The sequence below is a fragment of the Perna viridis genome, chromosome 2 (genome assembly GCF_037379345.1).
Source record: "Perna viridis isolate PV_CMFRI_1.1 ecotype Kerala chromosome 2, ASM3737934v1, whole genome shotgun sequence".
NCBI lineage: Eukaryota > Metazoa > Mollusca > Bivalvia > Mytilida > Mytilidae > Perna > Perna viridis.
The window spans coordinates 47,247,420-47,271,338 of record NC_142446.1 but is presented as its reverse complement, the minus strand read 5'-3'; the positions used below and the strand labels follow the sequence as shown (position 1 = coordinate 47,271,338).

Here is a 23,919-nt window from a genome sequence, read left to right as displayed (position 1 = left end):
CTATTCATATAGCTATGACGTTCTTAAGTTACTTTCGCGGTAAAAATAAACAACATTTGGATGATACAATAGTTATATATGACCATATATTAAAACAGTTTGGGAAAAGCACATTAATTTTCACCCACAAAAAGTCAACAGATATGTTAGATTTTTCATTTTCAAACAACAAACACGTTTTATGGCATGTTTATATCCCAACAGTAAATCCCACTTGCTGGCATGTTTATATCCCAACAGTAAATCCTACTTGCTTAAAAATGAGACACTCTTTAAGATGCAAAATTGATCAAAATGTAAAATTTTCACTTTGAATATATCAAATGATTTCAACTCTGCTATATGGAACGCCTAAACTGTCTGATGAGATACACATTTGTTTATGTGTTGTCAATTTTATATTACTTGCTGTGGTTTTATTATTACATGTGGTCATTTTGTATTTACGTTATGTAGAAACATCTTTACATTATGTCGTTTTGTCTTTACGTTCTGCCATTTCGTCTTTACGTTTTGTAATTTTGTCTTTACGTTCCGTCGTTTTATGATTACGTTATGTGGATTTATCTTTACTTGCAGTGGTTTTCTTATAACGTGAGGTCGTTTCATCTTTACGTTATGTCGATCTCTAAATAATTTATGTGCATTGTCTTTTCTTTACGTGCAGTGATTTCTTCTTTACGTGATGTGGACAAAATTTCCAAGATGACGTGTGACCCTGGAACTTTTTGATCGTGTAAATATCAAATCAGTCCGTAAAAGGCAAAATAGACGTCACAACGCCGACTGTTATACTAAATGAATCTGTAATCAGTTTATTATACTGATTCTGAAATTAAAGAACATGAGTGAAACCTGTCTTTTTTGGACTTAAAATTTGTTCGTTTTAGACAGGTTTTCAAATTCAAAGTGATATAAAGGGACTTCTAAATAAAGTGTCTAGTACAATAGAAGATCCAAAAATACAATGATAAATGGACTGTATAAATAAGCACTGCATTAAAACAAATGGTTATTCTTTAAAAGGAATAAGTTTTGATCGATTTAGCTTACAATTTGGTTACATGAACGTTTTTGATTACTTTGAGGGCTTCCTCGACTCAGTGCCTCAGCACTTTGATTTGATTATAGATAGTTTTCACTGTAAAATGATTATGAAACATAGCTTCAGCCTACAACGATTACCAGCATATTGCAGCCGATGTATTGAAAGACACATCAAAGATGAATAGATAATAAATGACACTAGCCGAAAGCAAAATTGGCATGATGAAATATTCATAGAAACTCCACACTCTAAATGATAAAGTTATAGTGTAACCTGGATCTCGTCATTCTCGATCTTGAGGATAACATGTTGACAATACACATCATGATAGGAATTTATGTTTAGAGATCAAATGTCGAATTAAAAAAATCTTACCCCGATATACAGCAAAACCGTGCTTCATGAAAGTGAGTTTTTTTTTGTTTCTTTTTTACAAAAGAACAGATTGCGATGTCAATTTTACCATAAAATTAAAAGCTTTATTTAGAAGAGGCTATCCCACTAGACTAAGTGATGATAATTTACTTCTGTTTTCACTGTTGCAATTTATATTTCGATCAGCTTGTGACTTTTGTACTTTCAATGTTTTAAACTGCATTTAACGCCGTTTGGCGAACGAGTTTATGGCATAAATTACAATGTTCAAATACTTAGTGCCGTTTTTGTGATATCAAACAATAAAACCGGGCATAAAAGGAGGTAAATAGTTAAGGGATTTTTCGCAAGAAGAAAGTGTGTCTTCTTTTCTCATTTCATTATTCTTTCTGACTTTTTTTCACAGTGCCGAATGTTTTAGAAGTTTTGTTCTGATGTAAGTCAAGAATCTATAGAAATATTGTAAAGCTGTTAAATAATAGAATACCAATCGCATGTATTGCAAGTTTCGATATCCTGTATCTATCCTTATTTCAAGGAGTAACCTTTCACCAGCAGGATCAGAATCAAATGTATAGAATGATCTAAATCAAAACAAAAAATCTAAGTGCTCAAAACTAAAGCAATCGAAATAGAAACCAAACCCACTAACGGGAGGTTCTACCATTTGCAAAACAAAGGAATGAAGCCTTGATGTTTTAGGCACGAACCATTTTCTTATGGTGGGTGGGGGGGGGGGGGGGCGGGGATTTTTTAAAATATTAATTCAAATTTTGATTAAAAAAAATAAAAATATTTTGAAAAGAGCTGAAAAAAATAAAATAATTCAGAATTTAAAAAAAAAAAATTTGAAAAATCTGAAAAAAAAGAAGAAGAGGAGGAAGAAGAAAATGAAGAAGAAGAAGTGTGTTCAGTGCATTAACTATAGTTATTAAATTTACCATGTGTTAACTTTTTTAGTTTATTTTCTATAGGGGTCCATGTTACTCATGTTTTTTAGTTCTTTGTTAATTTTAGTTTTTGTGTGCTTTATATGCGTTTGTATATATGCATGTTGGTTGTTTTATCTGATTTGCAGGCTACCATTCTTTGAAGATATATAGGTCGCCTTAGGCGGTCGATTTTCCATTCCTGGTTGAGTGGTTATCTCCTTGACATATTCCCGATTTTCATTCTTTTTTTACCTTGGATTTGTAATCACATGATTATTTTCTGTTTTTTTGTTGTTTTTTTTTGTTTTTGTTTTTTGCACCTAGCCTTTGTAATATACTAAATGATTGTACCATAGATTTAATGATTGGATATGAACTGAACACAAAACCAATAAATACCAAACATAAAATTGAAAGAAAAACACAACACTTTAATATTTCAAAAGAAAAAACAAAAAAGTAGATCACAACATGTGATTTTGACTAGAAATGAAGGAAAATATTGTAAATGTCTAAAACATAGTCTTCCAAGTAATGCAAGACAATGGCGGAACATAAACTTTTTATGAACGTTTTCTTCATCTGTTCGTTTTTTTACTAGGAAGCGGGAAATATTGTCTGTTTGAACTTTGTTTTGTTTTTCTGGTCTACCACGTTTTAAAACTGCTCTAACTTTCCTCTTCTCTACTTTTTTCTTGTTGTTTTTTTGTGTTTTTCTTACAATCCCCCTTTCTCTAGCTGAAACACCAGATCTTTCAGTGATTTTTTTCTTCATAATTATATGTTCAGCTTTATTATATTAAACAGTTAAGTTTAGCTAAGATGATTGTCTCGTAGCTTTTACCTATGTTTTATTAATATCATTTTATTCTCTGAAAGAAAACAAAAATAATGCAAAAAGATGTTTGAGTATGTATTTACGTATGATTTTTTCAGGTATTCCTTGCTTGCGATAACATACGGAAATGGAGGACATTTGAATTGCAACATGAAAATTCAAGGATCTTGGTGTCTTTATGATGGTCGAAGGGAGTACCATAGTGCAGGAACTGGCCTACAGAAACTATGCTCACCAAAACCAAGACAAGGCTATAGACAAAATTATGTTTTATATTACTGTAATAAAATATCACCTTGAACCATGTGCTTTATAATATGCATTTTTCCTATAAGCATACGCTGGGATATTGCTCTTGCAGAGATCAAAAAGCATACATTTCAGGAAATTTAGAAAAAAATAGATTAGTTTCTCAAAAAAAATAAAATAAAATAAAAATATTGCTGAATGTGTAAAAAAATTCCAATTTTATTTTGGTCTGAAAAAAAAATTAAAATTATGAAATTATGGTGTGTGTATTGAAATAGATATCTGATCATAGTCAGGAATATTAATGAAAACAAAGATCAATGCAAAACCCATTTATACTTTGTAGGTAAAAATGAATAAAATCATATAAATTTAAAACGTTTTGATAAGTTTATAAAACAAAACCTTTTTGGTGTTTCGAAAAAATATACAAAACAAAGCAAAACAGTACATAGAATTGAAAGATAACATTTACAATTTTTACGATCTTGTCCATTATCATTCAAGTTCATTATTCCCAATACAGTTATAATATTCCGGCTTCGACCCCCTGCCGGTTTGAAAACCTGAAAACTGGTAGTCACTGCTTCTCTGCCAAGCTCACCACAGCGGCACATAATTTAGGAAATAGAGAGATGACTGGTTGGTTCGAAGACAGAGTAATATGTCTCAGAGCAAAGCGTTCTAGTCTTGAACCCCCTGTGCTAGCCCGGGTGTCAAAAGAATAGGCCCGCAGCCGCACTAAGCTTGTCGTAAATGGCGACTAAGTAGTGCTCAGAACCCTGGCCTGGGGGCGAGGGCGTTCTGCCAACAGAGCAACTAGATTGTGTGCCCAAGCTGGTGGATTGGGATACCCCTGACATGTTACATGCTTGGGTCGCCAGGCCATGATACGAAAAACCTGACCGCAAACTATAGCGGTGCACCGTGTTGGGAAAGATGTCACGTTCCTTGGACGTTAAAAACTCCTTCTGTGGTATTCTATCGGATTATGAACCATTGGGCTCCGCCACAGAAGGCTAAATTGTCCGACCCTACCCACATCTCCCTGTTTCAAGTGCCATTGCCCCAAGGTCGACCCCATTGTCCTTGTGTCCCATACCATTTTCATTTCATCATCATTTCGTGTTTATGTTATCACCCGTTTCATGTTCATCGCCTGGATATACCTGGAATATTGCTGCTCGGGCGTTAAACCACAACAATCAATCAAGTCTTGAAATGCATGAAATATCTACAGTACTAGGAAGTTAAACAATATCAATCAAGCACTCATGATTAGCTTCTTTGTATATATATACTGGCATCATGGAACCACAAGATAAAATTTATTCCGTAATTCTAGCTACCAACACAGACTTCTCTATTCTGGAGATACTGTTTCCTTAATGGTGTCTTAACATGTAGCGAGAAGCAAATCTCGGAGTTTTTATTGATTTAATTCATGTAACTGATTCGATTTACTAGTAAATCTGTTTTGGTCACAGTAACATTTCGCATTAGTCCACTTCATATGTTTGAACACAATGAGATTAAATTAATAATTGGTTAATACAGACTACAGTATTAGCTGCTGTTACTTAATTAATCCATAATCTTGTAGACCATTTAAATATATATATAATTATTTTGATCGCAGAAATATCTCCTTTAAGAGCCTCACAGCTTCATGTCAATCAGAAAATATGAATGCACGGTAGGTTGGTCAGAAGTTTCAGTCCCCAAATCTACTTTCAATGTACATGTATAGCTTAGTGATATGTCGCATTGCGGATACTCAGATTACTGAAATCTGTCGCAATGCGGCATATTTAAATCCCCATCTTAAATTCACCATGACGGTATATTGAATATTTACTTTTCCTACGTAAATGGAGTCCAAGTTATTTATTATCATTAAATCTTATATAAAAATTTCCATATAAGTGATGAAATATGAAATGATTTTACAGCATATGGCAGTGTCCTCTGGTTATTTTTCTTGTGAAAATATACCCTAATTCACCCAACAGTCAGTCGTCTTTATATTTCAATCAACACAATACAAACAAGGTAAAGTCCGAAAATAGAATTTTTGAAATTGTTATCACTTGTAATATCTCCTGGTCACAGTTTTGATTTTTCCCTTTTGCGCCTCACTGTAAATATTGTCAAAACAGATCGAGTGCACAAGTATACAAGTCATTGTCCTGTAGGGTATCGCGATTACAAGTTTTCATTCTTGGCAAAATGGTAAGTCAGTTTTTTTTTTATATTGAAGTTGTTCTACGATTCAAGTCTGTACATAAATACACATATTTACGGGGACTAAAGTGTATTTTAAAGACACGTTTACAATTGACGACAATAATGTTATTTAAAACTAATCTGTATTATCGCGTGTCTGTTCTTATGTTGTAAAAATTGGAAACTTGTTTTTTTTTTTTTTTTTTAATTTTCTGCATACTCTGGCCTAAACCGACTAAAACTAAACCCTGAACCCCTTTTTATCTAGACTCTCTCTTCAATTTTTTTCCGTGCCTAGACTTCTATTTTATTTCTTTCTGGGTAGCTTTTATTAAGGAATAATTTAAACGGATGGTTGTAGACACTACCAAAATTTCGTATGGAGTCGCTAGGGTTTTACTTGTTTGTGACTAAGCATTTTATTTTCCAAAAATGGGGATGCCGGTTTGGAAAGGATGTATTTTCCCACTGGGTGCCGGTCTTCCATGACTTTATATGAGTTTGATAAATGCTTCGAACTTTATTCATTCTAATAAGTAAACACTAAAAAGTAATCTGGTTGAAGGATATTTGTTTGCATTTTTGTCACCAGAACACACATTTAACACCTCTAACCTTCAACAGGATGGGCACCGCCATTCACGTATATAACAATGTGATCTGCAGGTGACCATACGGAAGTCGTTTCTAGTTTGTAATATTGATTTATTTCCTCTATAAATATTACAGAATAGCCATACATGTATATTCATTTTACTTAATACACGTGACTGACATACATGTATTTAGTACTTACGAGGCGGATGTTAAAACCGATATCATATGTACTAATAAAATACATCTGGTAAAATATAACCCTTTTAATAAGGTTAGCTGACACTGACAACGGTTCAAGTTGAGTGAAAAAAGGGAAAATACGATAGTAACTAAGTAATTCCGAAAGCTTTTCCGATTGAAAGGACCATTCAATCATTGAATTGTATGGGATGGATCTAGGATCAAATTTAATATTAAGAATAAAAACTAAAATCAACCCAAAATGATTGTTAGAAATTCAAGGATGAAATATAGCGAAAATATTGAAAGCATGATATAGGAATCAATGCAAGTTGTAAGCGCAAAAAAAAAACATTCTCTAAATCAACACGATTGTTGGAAGAAATATTTTCGTTTGTCCTTTCCCGTTTAAACGGGAAAGGAGTGACGAAGGTATTAGTGCTGAACTCGTATTCTAGACTCGTCTAGCCTTTATTTAAATCAAGTTTTTACCAAAGAATTCGCATTTACAAGGACTCCTTGAATATCTTAGTTGCTTGGGAAGTTTTGAGTGGGTTCTATTATATCAGTTCTTGTAGATGGCTGTTTTATTCCATTAACAATGTAATGTATATAACCAGTAATATTTGTATTAGATTAAACTTCCCCACTCTCCATTTGTATTAAATGTGAATTAAAGATTTATTTCCGGTCTTTTGAACACTTTAAAAACATTCAAATAGGCACAGTTGCAAATAAAGCTGTACGCAATAGCATTTTCATGTATGTTCATATTTGATATAAGAACCAGTATGTCTCGTGTATACATAGCCAATTGAAATGATAAATGCATTTTAAATCATTTCAAAAACATTATTAATGTGTTTTTCAATTTCTTTCTATTGGCAGGCTGATCAACTCACCGAGGAACAAATAGCAGGTATTTTAGGATAAATTCATTTGAAGAAGATGGAGTTCTCAATTAAACATTTATAATTTACACCTGTCACAAGACATTTAAAGAAAAAAAACTAGAACAAATCTCACGCATGTGCGTCCTGAAGGCTTGGCAGTCATGAATTTGGTTCTCAAATAATGTTCATTTATTTATGTTTACCCCATGAAAAATTTAGTACTATAGACCCCTATGCGTTAACTGCAGGGTATACTCGATGATCATGTTTAATATACACTTCCCTCTTTTGTTCTATTTCGCGGAAGTATGTGTCATGCAAACTCCCCGACTACCCCAAAGTTCACGTATCATTATATAATAAGTACTAGCTTGAAATGAACAGATCATTGTACTTTGTAATGACCTTTTTCTTTAACCTATTTAATCTACAGAATTCAAAGAGGCGTTCAGTCTTTTTGACAAGGATGGGGACGGTACTATCACAACTAAAGAGTTGGGCACTGTAATGAGGTCACTAGGTCAAAACCCAACTGAGGCTGAGCTCCAGGACATGATCAACGAAGTTGATGCTGATGGTACGGTTGTATTTTGAATTACTGTATCTCCATACTTCAAGTAGTGAACAACTCATTTTCTCAATTGTAGTATTTAAATAATCACACCAAAGCAGTTTACTAATTTCCACTTGTACGATATGGACAATATAAACCACGATTCTGTATAGTTAGTACCCAGTAGTTGTCCAAGGCCTAATTTATAGAGAGAAATGATCAAAAACTTCTCCTCATATGTGCTCACTTCTCCCAATTGTCTTTGACAGGAAGAAGTTTTAGAGATAGATTACAGAGCCAAAAATGTCAATATTGTTATTTTTCAAACAGAATTTACTGAAACTTCTCCTTGTCATTGATATCTAGGTTAGGCCCTGGTTGCCAATATCATAATATTCGCTGCGGGGCCACCTAAATTTTCATGTACAAGGTTGTATTCCATGGTCATTATTTCATGTGAGACGTACCTTCAATAAGAAAAATTAAACAATATGACCACGTAAAACAGTATCATTACTAACAGAGCAACAATAATTATAAACAGTTAGTTGTTTTTTACTTTATACATTTGATATTTTAAAGTGGGCATATACGTCTCCTTGTCCAATGACATTATTACTCGTTTCACATAACCGCCTTTGCTCGTAGGAAATGGAACCATAGACTTCCCAGAATTCTTGACAATGATGGCGAGAAAAATGAAGGACACAGATAGTGAAGACGAACTTAAAGAAGCCTTTAAAGTTTTCGACAAAGACGGCAATGGTTTCATTAGTGCAGCCGAACTAAGACACGTGATGACAAATCTTGGCGAAAAACTAACAGATGAAGAGGTAGATGAAATGATACGAGAGGCTGACATAGATGGGGATGGTCAAGTTAATTATGAAGGTAAGATATGAAATCATATTTTATCTAAGCCTTGAATTTTGACATAGTAGATTGCCAGTTAAGTTTGTGCTTTATGTAGCGAATAGAGTCGTCACATTCTGAGACGTTTGTATAATATTGATTTGTTGTGACATGCATCATTAATTTGATCCTCTATCCTACATAATAACATCTAAATGAACTGTCCCGTACTACCATACATCGTGTACTAAGTTACAGCCCTAGATTTATCGTACGAGGAGGAATGACCCGGTCAGCGAAAGCTATATTTTTATAGCCTAGCTGGCCGAGTGGTCTAGGGCGCTGGACTTTGTGCAGGCGGTGTTGCCATAGATTTCACAGCGGTACGAGTTCGAGTTCCGCGGAGGGAACGACCAAAAATTTGCATCGCAAATTTGACAGTTCTAACATCGGCGGGAATTTTTCAGGCCTTTCTATACGTTTACATATATATCTTCCCTGTATCAATTTGATCCGATGGAGCAGTGTAGCGAATAGAGTCGTCACATTCTGAGACGTTTATATATATATATTTGTCCAAATTTTGCACGAATTGACCAAATTTTCCAACCAAAGGCGGTGGATTCCAACCCCCTTGATCCACCATTGATATATCCAATAGTATTTGAAATGAAAAGTAACGAAGTCGACAGTTACAGTTTTTCAGTTGTTTAAATTTATGTTAACTCAGTAACTTTGAAACTTCCTATCGGTGTTGCCATAAATGTAGTTCTAAACTCCCAATATAATACCACTAGCAATAGCAGTGTTATATTTATCCGGAAGTATGTAATAAAACGTAGTAATATTTAACATATTTCAATATTTAAAAAAATAAATTGAATTTTGAAATGCTGTTTTCTTCACTTCCAGAATTCGTTAAAATGATGACGACTAAGTGAGCACCTTGTCTAAAAACTGGAAGATCTAACTCTACAGCACTTTTGAAATATTAAAAAGTGATGTTCACAATAATACTGCAGAAGATGTAGCGGGCGAGGCTTGTTATGAACTGAAACTACACATTTTCTCTGTAACAGCCCTTTTTTCTCAAACATTATTTGGGACCTCATTATTATTTATGGATACAGATTCATATTTTGTTAAATGTCTAGAATTGTTAACTGGACACAATCACGCAATCTATATTTTATCTACATATTTTTATTAAAAAAAAACCAAACCTATATTATGTTATTTCACTCCAGTTTTCCTTTAAAAATGAAATGGTGATAAATCATGGTATCAAATTATTTTAGATAATATTCAAGTTTTTAGTTACCTCAAAATACGAATATCTTGATGCCACGGAGTATAATCCAATAACTTTAAATGATACCTTATCTTGAGTAACATTTCATTACGCCTGACTGAAATCTAACCAAACCCTGATCCCCCTTTTCGTGATGAAAATCGACTTAACCTAAAGTATACTATTAAGTATACTATTAAAAAAAAAATAATTGTATGACCGGAGGAAATTCTGATTTGATCGGACTATACGTTTCCTTGCTGGAAAAGGAAAACCTTCTATATTCCTATATCATATATGCCTATACTTTCATACGGTAGGTTTAACTATATCTCCCTACATGCATATCTATAATTATTTTTATATCAGGTTAACATTATTTCTCTGGTTTACCTACCAAAATTTACCAAAAACAACTACAGGAGGTTGGGTTCTTGAACCGTTGTAGAGAGTAATCAAGGGAACCAATATTCTTGCAGGAAATCAAAATAGTGTAATCCAATGACTAATACCAGATATGGAAAACAGACAAACGCAACAAAGAATATAAGATAACCAAAATAGTACATACAAAGTAACAAAAGTAAATGAGCAACTCGTAACACAATGGGTACAAACGCTGAAATGTGTTTAAAGAAAAGAAAAAGCTGTATGAATAGACCAGAGATGTGTAGGTTTATCAAAGCCGAAGAACTATGGGCTTCCCTACGTTATGATAAGATTAAAAAATCTAAAGAAATACCAACCCTCTTGAAAACTGACTCTACATTGAAATGGATACTGTATCTGCAGAGGTATAACGTTCCTATCACTGAAGTTTTAGCAGCGTGACACTAACTGAATCTCAGTCATTACTGACCTTTACTGTATGAGGGGGAAAAAAAGGTAAATCATAAACAGAGTAGACAATAAACCTCAGACAAATTTTAGGACCGAGCAACGAATAAAAATATCTCGCATCGACTAAATGTGCCAACCACCAAGCCCATTGGAAAATATTGAATCACTGTGACCAGCAACCATACCAAAACCATTATCAGAATGACAACATATTGAACAGTCATGAAAAAATCATGAAATTATATGCCAAAACCTCATTTTATTTTAAAAGGGCGTCGTGAAATTTTATGAGTTTAATAATAGTTAAATTTCTTAACCACTTCAATTTGCATTTGTTACAAGCATGTTTTAGGATTTTTATGTCCCCCATAAATCTCTATATAGATTGGCTTACTTACTGTTGTTTACTCGTAGTTTTTTTATTCATTTACAGGTAACAACACTAACGTTCAATATTTTACACATGCGGTGAGACGGAAATGAAACAATAGATCGAACAACTAATAAAAAACCTGCTTTTGCCAATTCAGAACTATGTTATATAAAATTCCAATAATATATATTGCAAATTGACTAACTCCGCATCATTCAGCATTAGCATCAAATATATGGGAAGATCTAATTCCAAAAATTAATTGTACACAAGAATTACTCGAAACCAAAAACTATCGAAATGGGAAGCCATAATCTATCACCGAGAGGTTCTACCATATGTGTTTCAAAAATGAAGCCTCTGTGTTTTATTTAGGTTGAATTTTGTAATACTGCAAAATTTGATAAATAAAATATGATATATTTCGGGGTCAGACAAGTCGGACTACTGGGTTGGTGAATATCCACGGGTACCTTAGGTTCACCAGCAATGAAATAGATCCAGTGGTTATTAAGTTACAAAAAACTCTAATTTCGATATTCTGTAAATGTATATGTATTTCAAGAAGTAATCTCTCGTCAGCCGCATTAGCATAAAATATATAGGAAGATCTAAATCCAAAAATGAATCGGTCGTTTACGCTCGTCTATCACAGACGATACAAAACAAAGACACCATGGTTTGCTCTTTGGTGGTCTCTCGATTTAAACGAAATTCCAAAAATTTCCACTCAAATATTACAACGGTTGAAAAATACAGCCGCAAAATGGCAACAAAGAGAAGAAAACATATATATACTTCACTCCGATAATTAAAAAAAATACTTTTGCATTATATCTGTAAAGCTCTGAAACACGGAGAGTAGGTCATATTGTAATAACTTGTTAAAATTTACGAACCAGTGAAAAATCTTAGAAAACAATTTCTTTTAGTCATATCAAAAAAAAGCATACGTTTTTACAAAGTGTTAACCGAAATGTGAAATGAATTACCAACCAAATAAGAAACCTCCAATCTGTGAAATTCATTATGAAAGAGTAATCAAGGTAACCAAGATTCTAGCGGAAATCAAAAGAATGTAATCCAGGGACAAAGACCAGACATGGAAAACAGACAAACACAACAAAGAACATAATGTAACTAAAATAATACATAAACACAACAAAGAACATAATGTAACTAAAATAATACATACAAAGTAACTAAAGTCAATGAGCAACTCGGACACCACTAAAACTAGGTGCACCGGTGTGGTAAGCGTCCTCTGCTTTTCTAGAAATGCCCACTGAGTTGCTCATAAAAAGTCAAGTCCGGGGTAGACGAAAGAGAAAAGGAAAAAAATGTGAAAATTAAAGATTAATCAAGGTAGCAAGATTCGTGCGGTATTCGAAGGTTAAAGACTAGACAAGGAAAATAGACAAATAAAACAAAAAACATGGAATAACCAAAATAACAAGTACATTGAAACAGAAGTAAATGAGCAACCCGGACTCCACTAAAACACAGACATGCGTAATGGTGAAAGCTGGTTATGTATTTGTTTTTGTTTTTGTTTTGTTTTGTTTTTACACATTCCGTGTTACTTAGTTTTAAACATGTTTCATTTGCATATAAGTAATACTTAATCAAAAAAAAAAAAAAAAAAAAAAAAAAAAAAGTTGTACATTTAGGGGTATATAGTTATTAAACGAATTTTGCATACAAAGAGTATTCGCTCACTTGTCACAAAATATACATTTAGGACACTGGTTTGGTGACCTTTCGAATGACCTTCGGGAACGTATTTCTGATAAATACCAGCAAGTACCTTTCAAAGTTTACAACGGGTTCTGTTACAAAATGACACAAACAAAAGAGAGAGAGAGAGAGAAAAAACATGATCATATCATTACGGAGCGCCGAATGGTTCTTGCTCTTTCTGACATCAAAACCAATTTTTTGTACACAAAATTGAATTCTGTCATGACAAAATGACAAAATTCATTTTTGTAAAAAAAAATTCTTTTTTGTCATGACTAAATCCAAAATCGTGATGAGAGAATTCATTTCCATATCCATTTTACAAACTAATTTGCATAAAAAATTGACTTTTGTTACACAAAAGTGATTTTGTTATGACAATATTCAATTTTGTAAACACAAAGTTGAATTTTGTGACATAATTTAATTTTTTCATAATATTTTTTTCAGTTTTCTATGCAAATCAGTTCATAAGTTCATAGAATACAAACTAAACTAATTTGCATACAAAATTGACTTTTATTACCCAACATTCAAATTAGGTAACAAAAGTAAAGTCTGGGATACAAAAATGAATTTTGTCATGACAAAAGTAACTTATTTCCACTGAAAGAACTCATTGTATGCTAAAATTTAAATTTGTATGATATAAATTTTGTTCATCTGAACTCATTTTTGTTGAACAAAACTCGCAAGAGTCCCATTCGGCGCCCCGTAATTATCCCATCCTAGAATCATTTCCCGTATTATATAGGTGCAAATCCGAATCAGGTGATGCATATAATTTCAAACAAAAGTGATGTGACAACAAAATCATGCGATAAATATAACACCGAAAACAAGTTTATAAAGAAAATCGTAAGAACATTGGACAGAATACTCAGCATAAAGTTTTTTTCCCCCTCAAAACGAGGGTAATCTGATTTCAATATACTCATCATACTTTGAGAAAAAGGAAACAATACACATGTCAGACTGACTTGATCATTGCAATCGACAAAAACGTACCAAAGCGTCAGCAGTGAGATTGGTTCTCATGGTGCAGATTAATACACTGTAACCATCCATGACTTCATGAAGACGACCATAAAACTTCTGTACTGATGACTTCAATCTTGTAGCAACATAACCCTGTTCCAGGAGCGTAATTTTAAGAAGTCTAGCGCGGTGCAACAAGTCTGCATAATTACGGCTAGCTCTGGCATAACGTATGAGTTGTGATATGAAAACTTAGATGCAGAAGGGATGTTGCCACAGTTGGAAGGAAAGTTGACAATACGGAATGAAAACTCATCGCGTTTGTCGTATATCTTGGTCAATAGTTTTCCTTTACCATCGATCTCTGAGAGTAGGTCAAGATATGAGACTGACTTCACAGTGTCTGTAGTATCATTTATCGCAAGTTCTTTGATGTAGATGCGATTTATATAACGGAAACTGAGATCAAAGGATCTGGCTAAACGAGTTTCCTTCATTTGGATGAGATAAGCTATAAAGCCAGTCTCATAAGATTGAAGGAATATATTAGCGAGTGGAGGAGCACAATTTTTTTCCGACTGGAATGCCGACCGTTTGTTGAAATACGCGTCCACCACACTGGACAAATATGTTGTCGATAAAAAATTCCAGTATTTCAAAAACATTTCCTTCGGTATATTTAGATCACTTGGAATCGTTTTTTTTTCACTAAATATCAAGAATACTGCATATCTGTATCAAGGTGTACCGTGTTTCTTGGAGTAACAATGTTGTATCATGTTTTTGAGTCGGGATTTTAACTGAGTATGAGGAATTGAAGTATAAAGGGCTGGAAAATCATAGGTTTTAATGCTATTTTATTCTGATAATAATCTTGGTATGAGTTATAAATCCAAGAACTGCATGTGGAATAATTATTGTGGTTTACCAATTTTACCAATTTAAATGCACGTCCAAACCGAAAATTTACGTTGCAAATTAAGAGTCTATATACGAATGCACGAATTCAAAAATCCACAAACTAACGAAATTGAGATTTACTATGAAATTTGATACCCACGAATATTAGTACCTAACAGTAATTAAAGGTAACCCGATCCCGTTAGAACATCAAAAAGTTAATTAAAATAGGCTAGACAAAGTTGTTGCCCCGATCTTATTACCAAAATATTACCAGAGTAATAGCGCTTTGAAAATATGTATATATTACAAGTTTTTACTCCTTACAAGCACACGGAGGACAGATGGTCAATGATAAAATGTTACATGATTCAAATTTAAAGGCCAATTTCTAAACAAGTTATAATTTAAAATCAATTTCCATTCAATAAGAATGTAATACACAAGTCAACACGGTTAAATATATACACACAGTAAAATTAAATCTACTTAGATGTGTTCAATACTTCCATAAAATCATCACACACGTAACAACAAAATGGTAAGATTATTTCTTTTATAACGTACTTCAATTGTATACGTTTAATATTTTTGGCTTTTTAGTGTCATAACGTTTTCTAGATGGTAGCTGTTTCGTGTTTGCTTTGACATTTATGTATTCAACCACTATGTTACCAAACAAACTTCGATGTGCGTTGTCCATAGTTTTTTGTTCATAGTCTTTCACCACTTATTGTTGACGATTGATTTATTCCACTTGTTTCGAATATGTTCCTTTTCAAAACAAAATTCGATACATGGTGCCGAACCGTGATTGAGGCTAATTCGTCATAGACCAAAAAATATTATCATCATTCCTGAATCGGATGTTGAACAGTTTTTTAACACTGGATTTATTCACCCACGTTTTCATCAAATCTTAACATTTGATATAATCAATTAGAAATTAAACTATATATATTTTTTTCATTATTCTGATCAAGTTATGTTAGCAAAACCAACTTTGGGACCGCTTATGCTTGTTCACAAACCGATCTGCGTTTCGCGGAGCGTACACTGCCCCGAAGTTGGTTTAATACTTCGCATAACCTGGTCAATGATGAAACAATCCCTGAATAATTCAGGGCAAACTTATTTTCTAAAAGCATATGTCTTTATCGTGCTTTATGGTTGGGTTATCACCTTCTACAGCCTCAGCGATGGCAGGTTTTACAACTGTCTATTTATTACGTAGAATATTGAGTATGTAATTCCGATTGTTGAGTGCGCCCTTTCATTGCGTGTAATTTTATTTCATATTTTATTCCTATTTTTGACGAGAATGGTGTGTCACATACTTCGAATATTGAAATTGAAAACCATGTCACGTAGCCTGGCAATCGTACAGCATCGCCAGGAGACAGGATGCCAGACTACCATGTCACGTCGTTGGTTCCAGCTGTCAATGTCTCCAAGTGAGAGAGAGAGAGATGGAGAAAATAGATTAACATAATTAAGATAGTTCGGAATTTGAGTAGTAAGGATGAAACTCTTTTACCACAATTTATGGGTGCGTAAAATCGGACCATTCACTCAATAACTAATTAACCTGGCTCAAAAGTCCTTTGGGCTTTTATCAGTTTTGTTAGTGAATGGTTCAAGTTAACACATGCAAAGAAAAAATCTGAAAAAAGGTGTTTAATACTTGAAGTAATGCACTAGTCGTAGTCTTTGTATATGACAATGCTATGTATTTTTTTTCTCGTAAGCATAATTGAGGAAATCGGCTGAAAATCGTTAAGGATGAGTATCTCACACTCACACCCATCCAAATGCAAGAAGTTCTCAATTAGCGATACAAAATGGTGTGTCATAGTGATATTAGTATTGTGTTAAAAATTTGTCCTACCATTCTAAAGCCATTAGCTCCCATGGTTGTGTGTGTGTGTGGGGGGGGGGGGGTTACATCGCTAAAAATGGGTATATATGTATCGGTTATGGTGGTCAAACCGGAAACTGTTCATGACCCTGAAACCTGCCAGTGGTAACTCTGTTAATGAATTGATGATGATTTGGATTATGCCATTCAATAGTAAAAGGTTATATACTAAATATTACATGTTAAAATCTGTATCACATGCTGTATCAACCCGAGACTCCTATATTACTCAAGGGCTACCGGCCCGCGGGGTGATATAGGTCGAGGATTGATACAGCATGTGATACAGATTTGAACATGTCATGTTCATTATATCATATATTTTAACCATACAAGTATAGTCTTTGAAGTTATATTTTAACCTAAATATATGATATACTGTTATACTGCTATATGAAATTGTTATATTTTTAGATTAATTACCGTTAGTTTAACATGTATATTTACATGACAAGTGGATAATAACAAAATTACCTAACTGATAAAATCAGTAGTCAAAAGGAAAGTCAATATAACAAATGGCAATAAAATGTTAAATGTTGGAAACCGATGAATGGTTCTGTCTTGGTACTGGCATTTCAAAAAGACAGGTGGGTTAAACCGGGTTTATGTTGGCGCGCTTAACATCCCACTTCCATTGCGATTCATTATTTCCGGTACATTTTAACACAAATCAGTAGTCAAAACAGTATAGAAGATGTTAACAATAGATGAGTGAAAATAAAAAGAACTAAATACTATAAAAACTATGTAAATCCAAGCCACGAGTTTCAAAAAGTCTTTAACGTTGTTGAGAAAGGTGCGTCAAGTTCATGATTGATTGATTGATTGATTGTTAGGGTTTAACGCCCGAGCAGCAATATCTCAGCCTTATTCAAGCGATGAACATGAAATAGATAATAAAATGAACATATGAAATGAAAAATGGGATGGGGCACAAGGATAATATGGTCGACAAATTTTGACCGCCACCAGAAATAGGAAGGATGGGTAGGGTCGGGCAATTTAGCCTCCTGTGGCGGAGCGCAAAGGATCCTACTCCTATCGAATATCACAGCAGGGTCTTTAACGTGCAAGGAAAGTGGCATCTTTCCCAACACGGTGCACCACTATGGTTTGCGGTCAGGTTTTGCGTATTATAGCCTGACGATCCCTGCATATAACACGCCAGCGGTACCCCATTCCAACACCTGCAGCACACAACCCAGTTGCTCTGTGGGCAAAGCGCTATAGCCCCCGTCTAGGGTTCTGATCACTATTTAGTCGCCTTTTGCGACAAGCTTAGCGCTTCTGCAGGCCTATTCTTTTGACACCCGGACCTGCGCGGGGAGCGTCAAGTTCAAGATGAAATAATAAAATAATAAAAATCCATAGTCTATGAACATAATATTTTTCAATAAGATATGGATATCGGAAATAAAGCATTTTTAGGCAGCGTATAAGGCGTATTTTCTTATTACCTTGGTCCAAAAACCACTCTTTAAGGCAACGTTTGCATTTTAAATTGTACACCAACTATGAATCATGCAAATTCTATATTATGTGATACGCACCAAAAAAAGGCTACACATTTTTTTATTTTTGTTTTTAAGTTGCTTTATAGTTCTATGGGATGAAATGTATAATCATTCACTCCAATCTGTCTGCTCATAGGAGATAATTCACATGGAAAACCCAATGGTTTCTACTGTATTTTAGTGTTATTTGCAGAGTTATCTCCCGTTTTTTCTACAGCACATTCCATATAGTTTATATCTCTTATGAACAGGGGTTTTATGAAAAAAACAAATGATAATTTCTGTACTATTACGTTTTAAACAAAATATCAAAAATCAAAATATGTAGGCTTTCCAACTATGAATCATAATTTGCGTGATTCTTAGCTGGAGCAGTATAGATGCTACTAGTTCTGACATACATAAAGGATCTCCGTACGAATAAAGCAACAGATCGGCTATGCAAGGCGCAGCCGCACAATTTGTGTATACATCCCACAAAGATAAAATTATGAAAAAGTAAACCTGTTATTGACAAGGGTACTAATTGCAACCCTGATCATTGCGTGAAAAATCGGTCCTGTTCTGCGGTACATACATACTATTCTTTTATAAATTATACACTATCTGATGGAAGTAACCCCAGCCAAATGCACAACTTTATAGTAATAATGACGTCACAGAACAATACATTACGCTGGTCTTACGTCATTTTCTGTTTCAAAATGGAGACCGCGTCGTACAGTCGGGCAAGTGCTAAATTAAAATGATAGTCTACCAAAAATTTAATATATTTTTTTTTAAATTTGCAGAAATCGTTATGAAGTTTTTTTAAAACCAATATAATATATTGTTTGATCTGACCATGCATGTTCTCTTAGATTTGAGTGTTTTGACCACAGACATTTGCTCCATGGTCAGGGGCCAGCGCCACACAAAAAAAAATACTCGAGTATATATCATCGACTTTGATTGGAGTTACCATGGAAGATTAATAAGAATGTTTTCAGACTTCAGTATTTTTCAACATTGCGGCGCCAGGGCATGAGAAAAAAAATCCTGACCACTAGGCCACATTGTACATCATATTTTGTTAAATTAAATTACATTTGCGCAAAAATTGACTTAATTATTTTAGTAGTGCATTTGCTTATTGATTTTTTTTAGTTCATAAAAAAATCAGTCGAACAATTTTTAAACTTCTAATGTGTTTGCTTAAAGAAGAATTTATGACGACCAATTTCTTTTATTTACAGACAGAACAAATACCGGTAGATCATCAGCTTATGGGTGAGTTTTATTTAAGATCCGGTAATTTTTAATTTACATCAACTTCATAGTTGACTGGCCAATAAGACTGTGTCTGGCTTTTGTGCCCTAAATATGAATGACACTAGGTCCGACAGCTTGAAAAAAAAATCTGACGGACAAAAAAAAAGTCGGGCAATGTTTGGTATGATCAAACTGTATGTCGACTTTCATGAACTTCGAACAGGAAAATACATAAAACATAGCACAAATTGGATCATTCAGCAAAGGAATATATCATACACACCAAAGCCAACGAATTCACCATATACACCAAAGCCAATGAATACACCATACACACCGATGCAAATGAAACCAAGTGCTTCAAGTGGACGAGTTTTATAATGAGAAAGTAAAAACCTAATGTTGTTGCAATGTAAATATTCTAATGAGAAGCATATTCTTTTCCCTTTTTAAAGAATACAGGGAAGCATTTTTGATGGTGGACAAAACAGACACTGGTTTCATTCCCAAGTCTGAGTTAGGAAGGTGTGTCCGAACATTAGGTCTTAATCCACGAGAAACAGAATTAAAGAATGTACAGGGCGCGGTTGATGCTGAAGGTGAGTTCACAGCAAATCAATCAAACTTATAACTCATTAAACTGCAGTCTTTTCGTACGACTTGAACAAAATATGTAGTTCTAATTTACGGTGATGATATACACGGATTAACACGACTAAAATTTCCGTTAGGTAACCGGGTTGTATGCTTTAAAAGTTTTGCTCGTGGCTAACATTAGAACTGTCACATAAAGAACTAATACCCTGCTACAGTATATGTATGATGCGTAAGTTTCCTCATATAATTTCCAAACCATGAATTTCTTATAATTTGCGCTTCTTCATTAATGTGATGTAATATTGTGTACAGTTATGGAATAGACCAACGTCATTTCCGATAGCTAGCTGAAAAATACTCGTGTATAAAACTGTATCATTTACAAAACGTTAAATTGAAAATTCCTGGCAATGAAATGTTATGAGAGATAGACAGATGTAAATACTGAACCCTATAAATAACGAGAATGGATTTGGTGAATATGTTAAAGAGACAAGAACCCCACCTTGATAAAAAAAAGTCCGCTCAAGGCCATCCATGTGTCTTCCACGAACAACAAGGAAACTTCAACGCCACATGGCAAAATAATTAACATAATACACTGGTACATTGAAATAGTTGCCCTTATAGACTCCATCAACATAAAAGTAAACTGAAGATGAAAACGAGACGAGATTTACAGAGGCCAGAAATTCTTGACTTGGGACAGCTAGGCGCAAAAAATGCGGCCGGGTGAAAGTACTGTGGTGTGATCGTAACCCTTACCCATTTAAATCTTTTAAACGCTCCTATAAAAATCGGGTCTGTGTCCCTTGTTAAAAACAGAAATCGAGAAACTGATTGTAAATTACACAAATGCACAAACAGCGGACTACTTGCAGTTAACTGAAATACCAGCTTTAGACCAGTTTAAACGTACAAAAAGTTATATCCTCATCGTATATCAATGACATTCTTCCCATATGGGGTTGATCAAGTTCTACGGGAAATCATACTTCACACAAAAAGGACACAAACCGTACCATGTCGAAAACTACTTTTAAATGTAGTGTGTTAGTTTCTATGTAAAGACCCTAAAAATGATTCAATGTTACGATCATTTTTTTTAAAAGAAGCGGGCAAAATAAGAAAAATCAGAAATGTGTATGACAAAATCCCACCGATTCGGCACTATAATTTCAGTCAAGGCTGCTTTGATTAGTTTAAAAGACAATTATTTGATCTCTGCGTCACTGGATTTGCTCAAATGTTCAACATAATGTTAGAAAAATGAGGTTTTTAATAATTATCTGTCCTTGAAATGTTCATTTTTAGTGCATTTCAATGTAATTAGAAACTCAATTAAAAAAAAATTATATGGACAATCTTGTCTTTTTTTACTTGATTCTGATGGTGCAAATAGTCAAATTAAACTTTCAAAATGATTTTATTTATACCACATTTCACCCACTGCCTGATTCTTAAAGAGGCTGGCACTTAATACCAAAAATTACTATCTTTAACGATTTGACAACGATATTTATTATCATAACTACAAATGTATAGCCCTTACGAATTAGTCTATTCAACGGATTAGTCACCTTATTTTTGGGTGAGTATTGAGCCTTCCGTGCTTTCTGAAGAATATCACCATAGAATGAAGGGTGGGAGATACCCAAACGTATTTTAAAACATCTGTGTTTTATAGTACATCCCAGACTTTGTTTGAGGATGTATAATAAACCAAATTTTCTTTTGACGCAGACCATAAACAAAATAAGTTAAAAGTAATTTGAACTATATATGACTTTTGACCTTGGGTTCATAAATCAAAGTAATAAAGATAAATATGTTCTGCGAATAGCAAGTTCACACGAAAGATGTTTAATGTTACTCCAGTCAATTGTAACCAGTCTACAAAATAACTTTAGAATTGATTTATGTTTTAGGCAACGAGACAATCGATTATGAAACGTTTCTTAGCTTCGCTCAAACGAAATCACAAGAAGTCCACCCGGATGATGAGCTTCGAGAAGCTTTGCGAGTTTTTGATAGAGATGACAACGGCTACATATGCGCAGATGAACTCAGACGCATGATGCTAAGTTCTGGTGAAACATTAACGGAAGAGGAGGTGGAAGAAATGATGAAATTGGCAGATAAGGAGGGAAACGGAAAAGTCTATTATGACGGTGAGAACCCTTTGGGTTGAAGATAAAAAAAAACCCAAACAAAACAAAATAAGACAAAATAGTGGTCGGAGAGGTATAAGCTAGAACACGGAACAACGAAATACTGTCGATAAAAACGTAAAAAAACTTTTAAGAGGCTTTCTTACTATACTCTTTCAAATTACGTGAATTACTTTTTTCAATCGTTAAATATCTCATGTGAAACCCAAATTTTTTTGGGATGATTATATTACAATTCATGCTTTCTATCTGTTAAAAGAATTCTTTTGTGGTACATTAAAACAGCAATTACAAACACAAAAGTCTCCTAGTCAGCTTCCGTGTCTATGTATTCTGAGAATAACTTATGAATTCATTAGTAAACTTAACCCATCAAGTTTTAATACATATACATGTACTAGCAAATCGGAAGTAAACAAAGGGTAACTGTTTCACGTCTGTACGTCGCAAAACATATTTAGAATTTTATTTTTTAAATACCTTCTTATGTAAAACGGAATTTTATAAGTTTCGTCAGTGGAAAGTTTATTCTTGTATTCTTTTCTTTTCAGATTTTGTTAATATCATGCTATCTGTTTGACATTGAAAAAGCATAACTTGCAACCAGAAGATGAGAAAACCCATAAACTATGCATTTGGTATTGTAATTGTCTTTTTTTATGTGTTCTTAACTAGTCTGTTAATTGAAATATTTATATAAAAAAGCTTTTAACTATGAGCTTTATGGTTGTTATTTCTTAGTTTTAATATTTGTTTGCAACGGCCACATTGGTCTCATGTTAATCTCGGGAGCTAGAGCTCATGGTTCGGTCATCCAGAAGACTCTGGGCTGTTGTTCAGTTAAGCGTGACGGACTAGGACACATGCACTAACCATTTGTTGTTTGATTAATCAGAGACAGAATATAATGCTATTTTTCAATTTTTCAAAGTATACAGTCCATGTTCGTAGACAGTTACAAATTTCGTGTTCTAAGGTTAATTTCGGGAATTAAATCACAACCTTAAATCACGAATGTGTTTGTGAAAACAAGACAAAAAAATGAGAGACTTGTCTGGATTAGTAGTTTTTAATTTAATCTACTATTTATTAGCTTATTCTTTTTTTTTATTTCCGCGTGGAAGGTCAAAATTGGGAGATTAAAAATTGTTCTTATTATCATTATTAGTAGTAATCGTATTTTCATTACATGAAATAAATTCATCACTGAAAAAAAAAACATAATAATATATCGAATACAATAAGGACGGAAACTAAACAAACAACCAGAATTCGGGAATAGCAGTCCACTTGAAAAAAAAAAGCAATATGTGTGGTTATAAAAAAATGTAAAAACATTCTTTGTGAAGGTATTTGTATTCTCTATATATCGATCTGAACAATGTAAATGCGTACTCGACAGTTTTATTGTATTTTCCCACCATTTCCCAGTTTATGGGAGGGCTGAGCGCTTACAAACATGTTTATCCCCGTCACATACTTTATGTGCCTGTCCAAAGCCAGGAAGCTAGCTGTAGTACACTGATCGTAGTTGTTTTTTTTTATGTTCATTGTTATTTTTTTCCTGGTATTACGTGGTATGGGTTTTGCCCATCATTGA

General features: G+C 33.8%; 2 protein-coding genes across 3 annotated transcripts; both read left to right on the top strand.

Moving 5' to 3' along the window:
* Positions 1-5,532: 5,532 nt before the first annotated feature.
* On the top strand, positions 5,533-9,969 carry LOC148625420 (calmodulin-alpha). Its single transcript, XM_088568943.1, has 5 exons — positions 5,533-5,674; positions 7,334-7,364; positions 7,772-7,915; positions 8,540-8,782; positions 9,656-9,969. Exons 1-5 carry the CDS (start codon positions 5,672-5,674, stop codon positions 9,682-9,684), a joined length of 450 nt encoding a protein of 149 aa, XP_088425069.1. The 5' UTR covers positions 5,533-5,671; the 3' UTR covers positions 9,685-9,969.
* A 5,334-nt stretch (positions 9,970-15,303) lies between these two features.
* LOC148625419 (neo-calmodulin-like) lies at positions 15,304-23,037 on the top strand. Of its 2 annotated transcripts, none has more exons than XM_088568942.1 (5): positions 15,304-15,406; positions 19,536-19,569; positions 20,007-20,150; positions 22,077-22,319; positions 22,871-23,037. In XM_088568942.1, the coding sequence occupies exons 1-5, from the start codon at positions 15,404-15,406 to the stop codon at positions 22,897-22,899; spliced, it is 453 nt and encodes a 150-aa protein (XP_088425068.1). In that variant the 5' UTR covers positions 15,304-15,403; the 3' UTR covers positions 22,900-23,037. The 2 variants fall into 2 exon arrangements, with proteins under 2 accessions (XP_088425068.1, XP_088425067.1); XM_088568941.1 differs by lacking the exon at positions 15,304-15,406 and adding an exon at positions 18,978-19,028.
* The last annotated feature ends 882 nt before the right edge of the window (positions 23,038-23,919 follow it).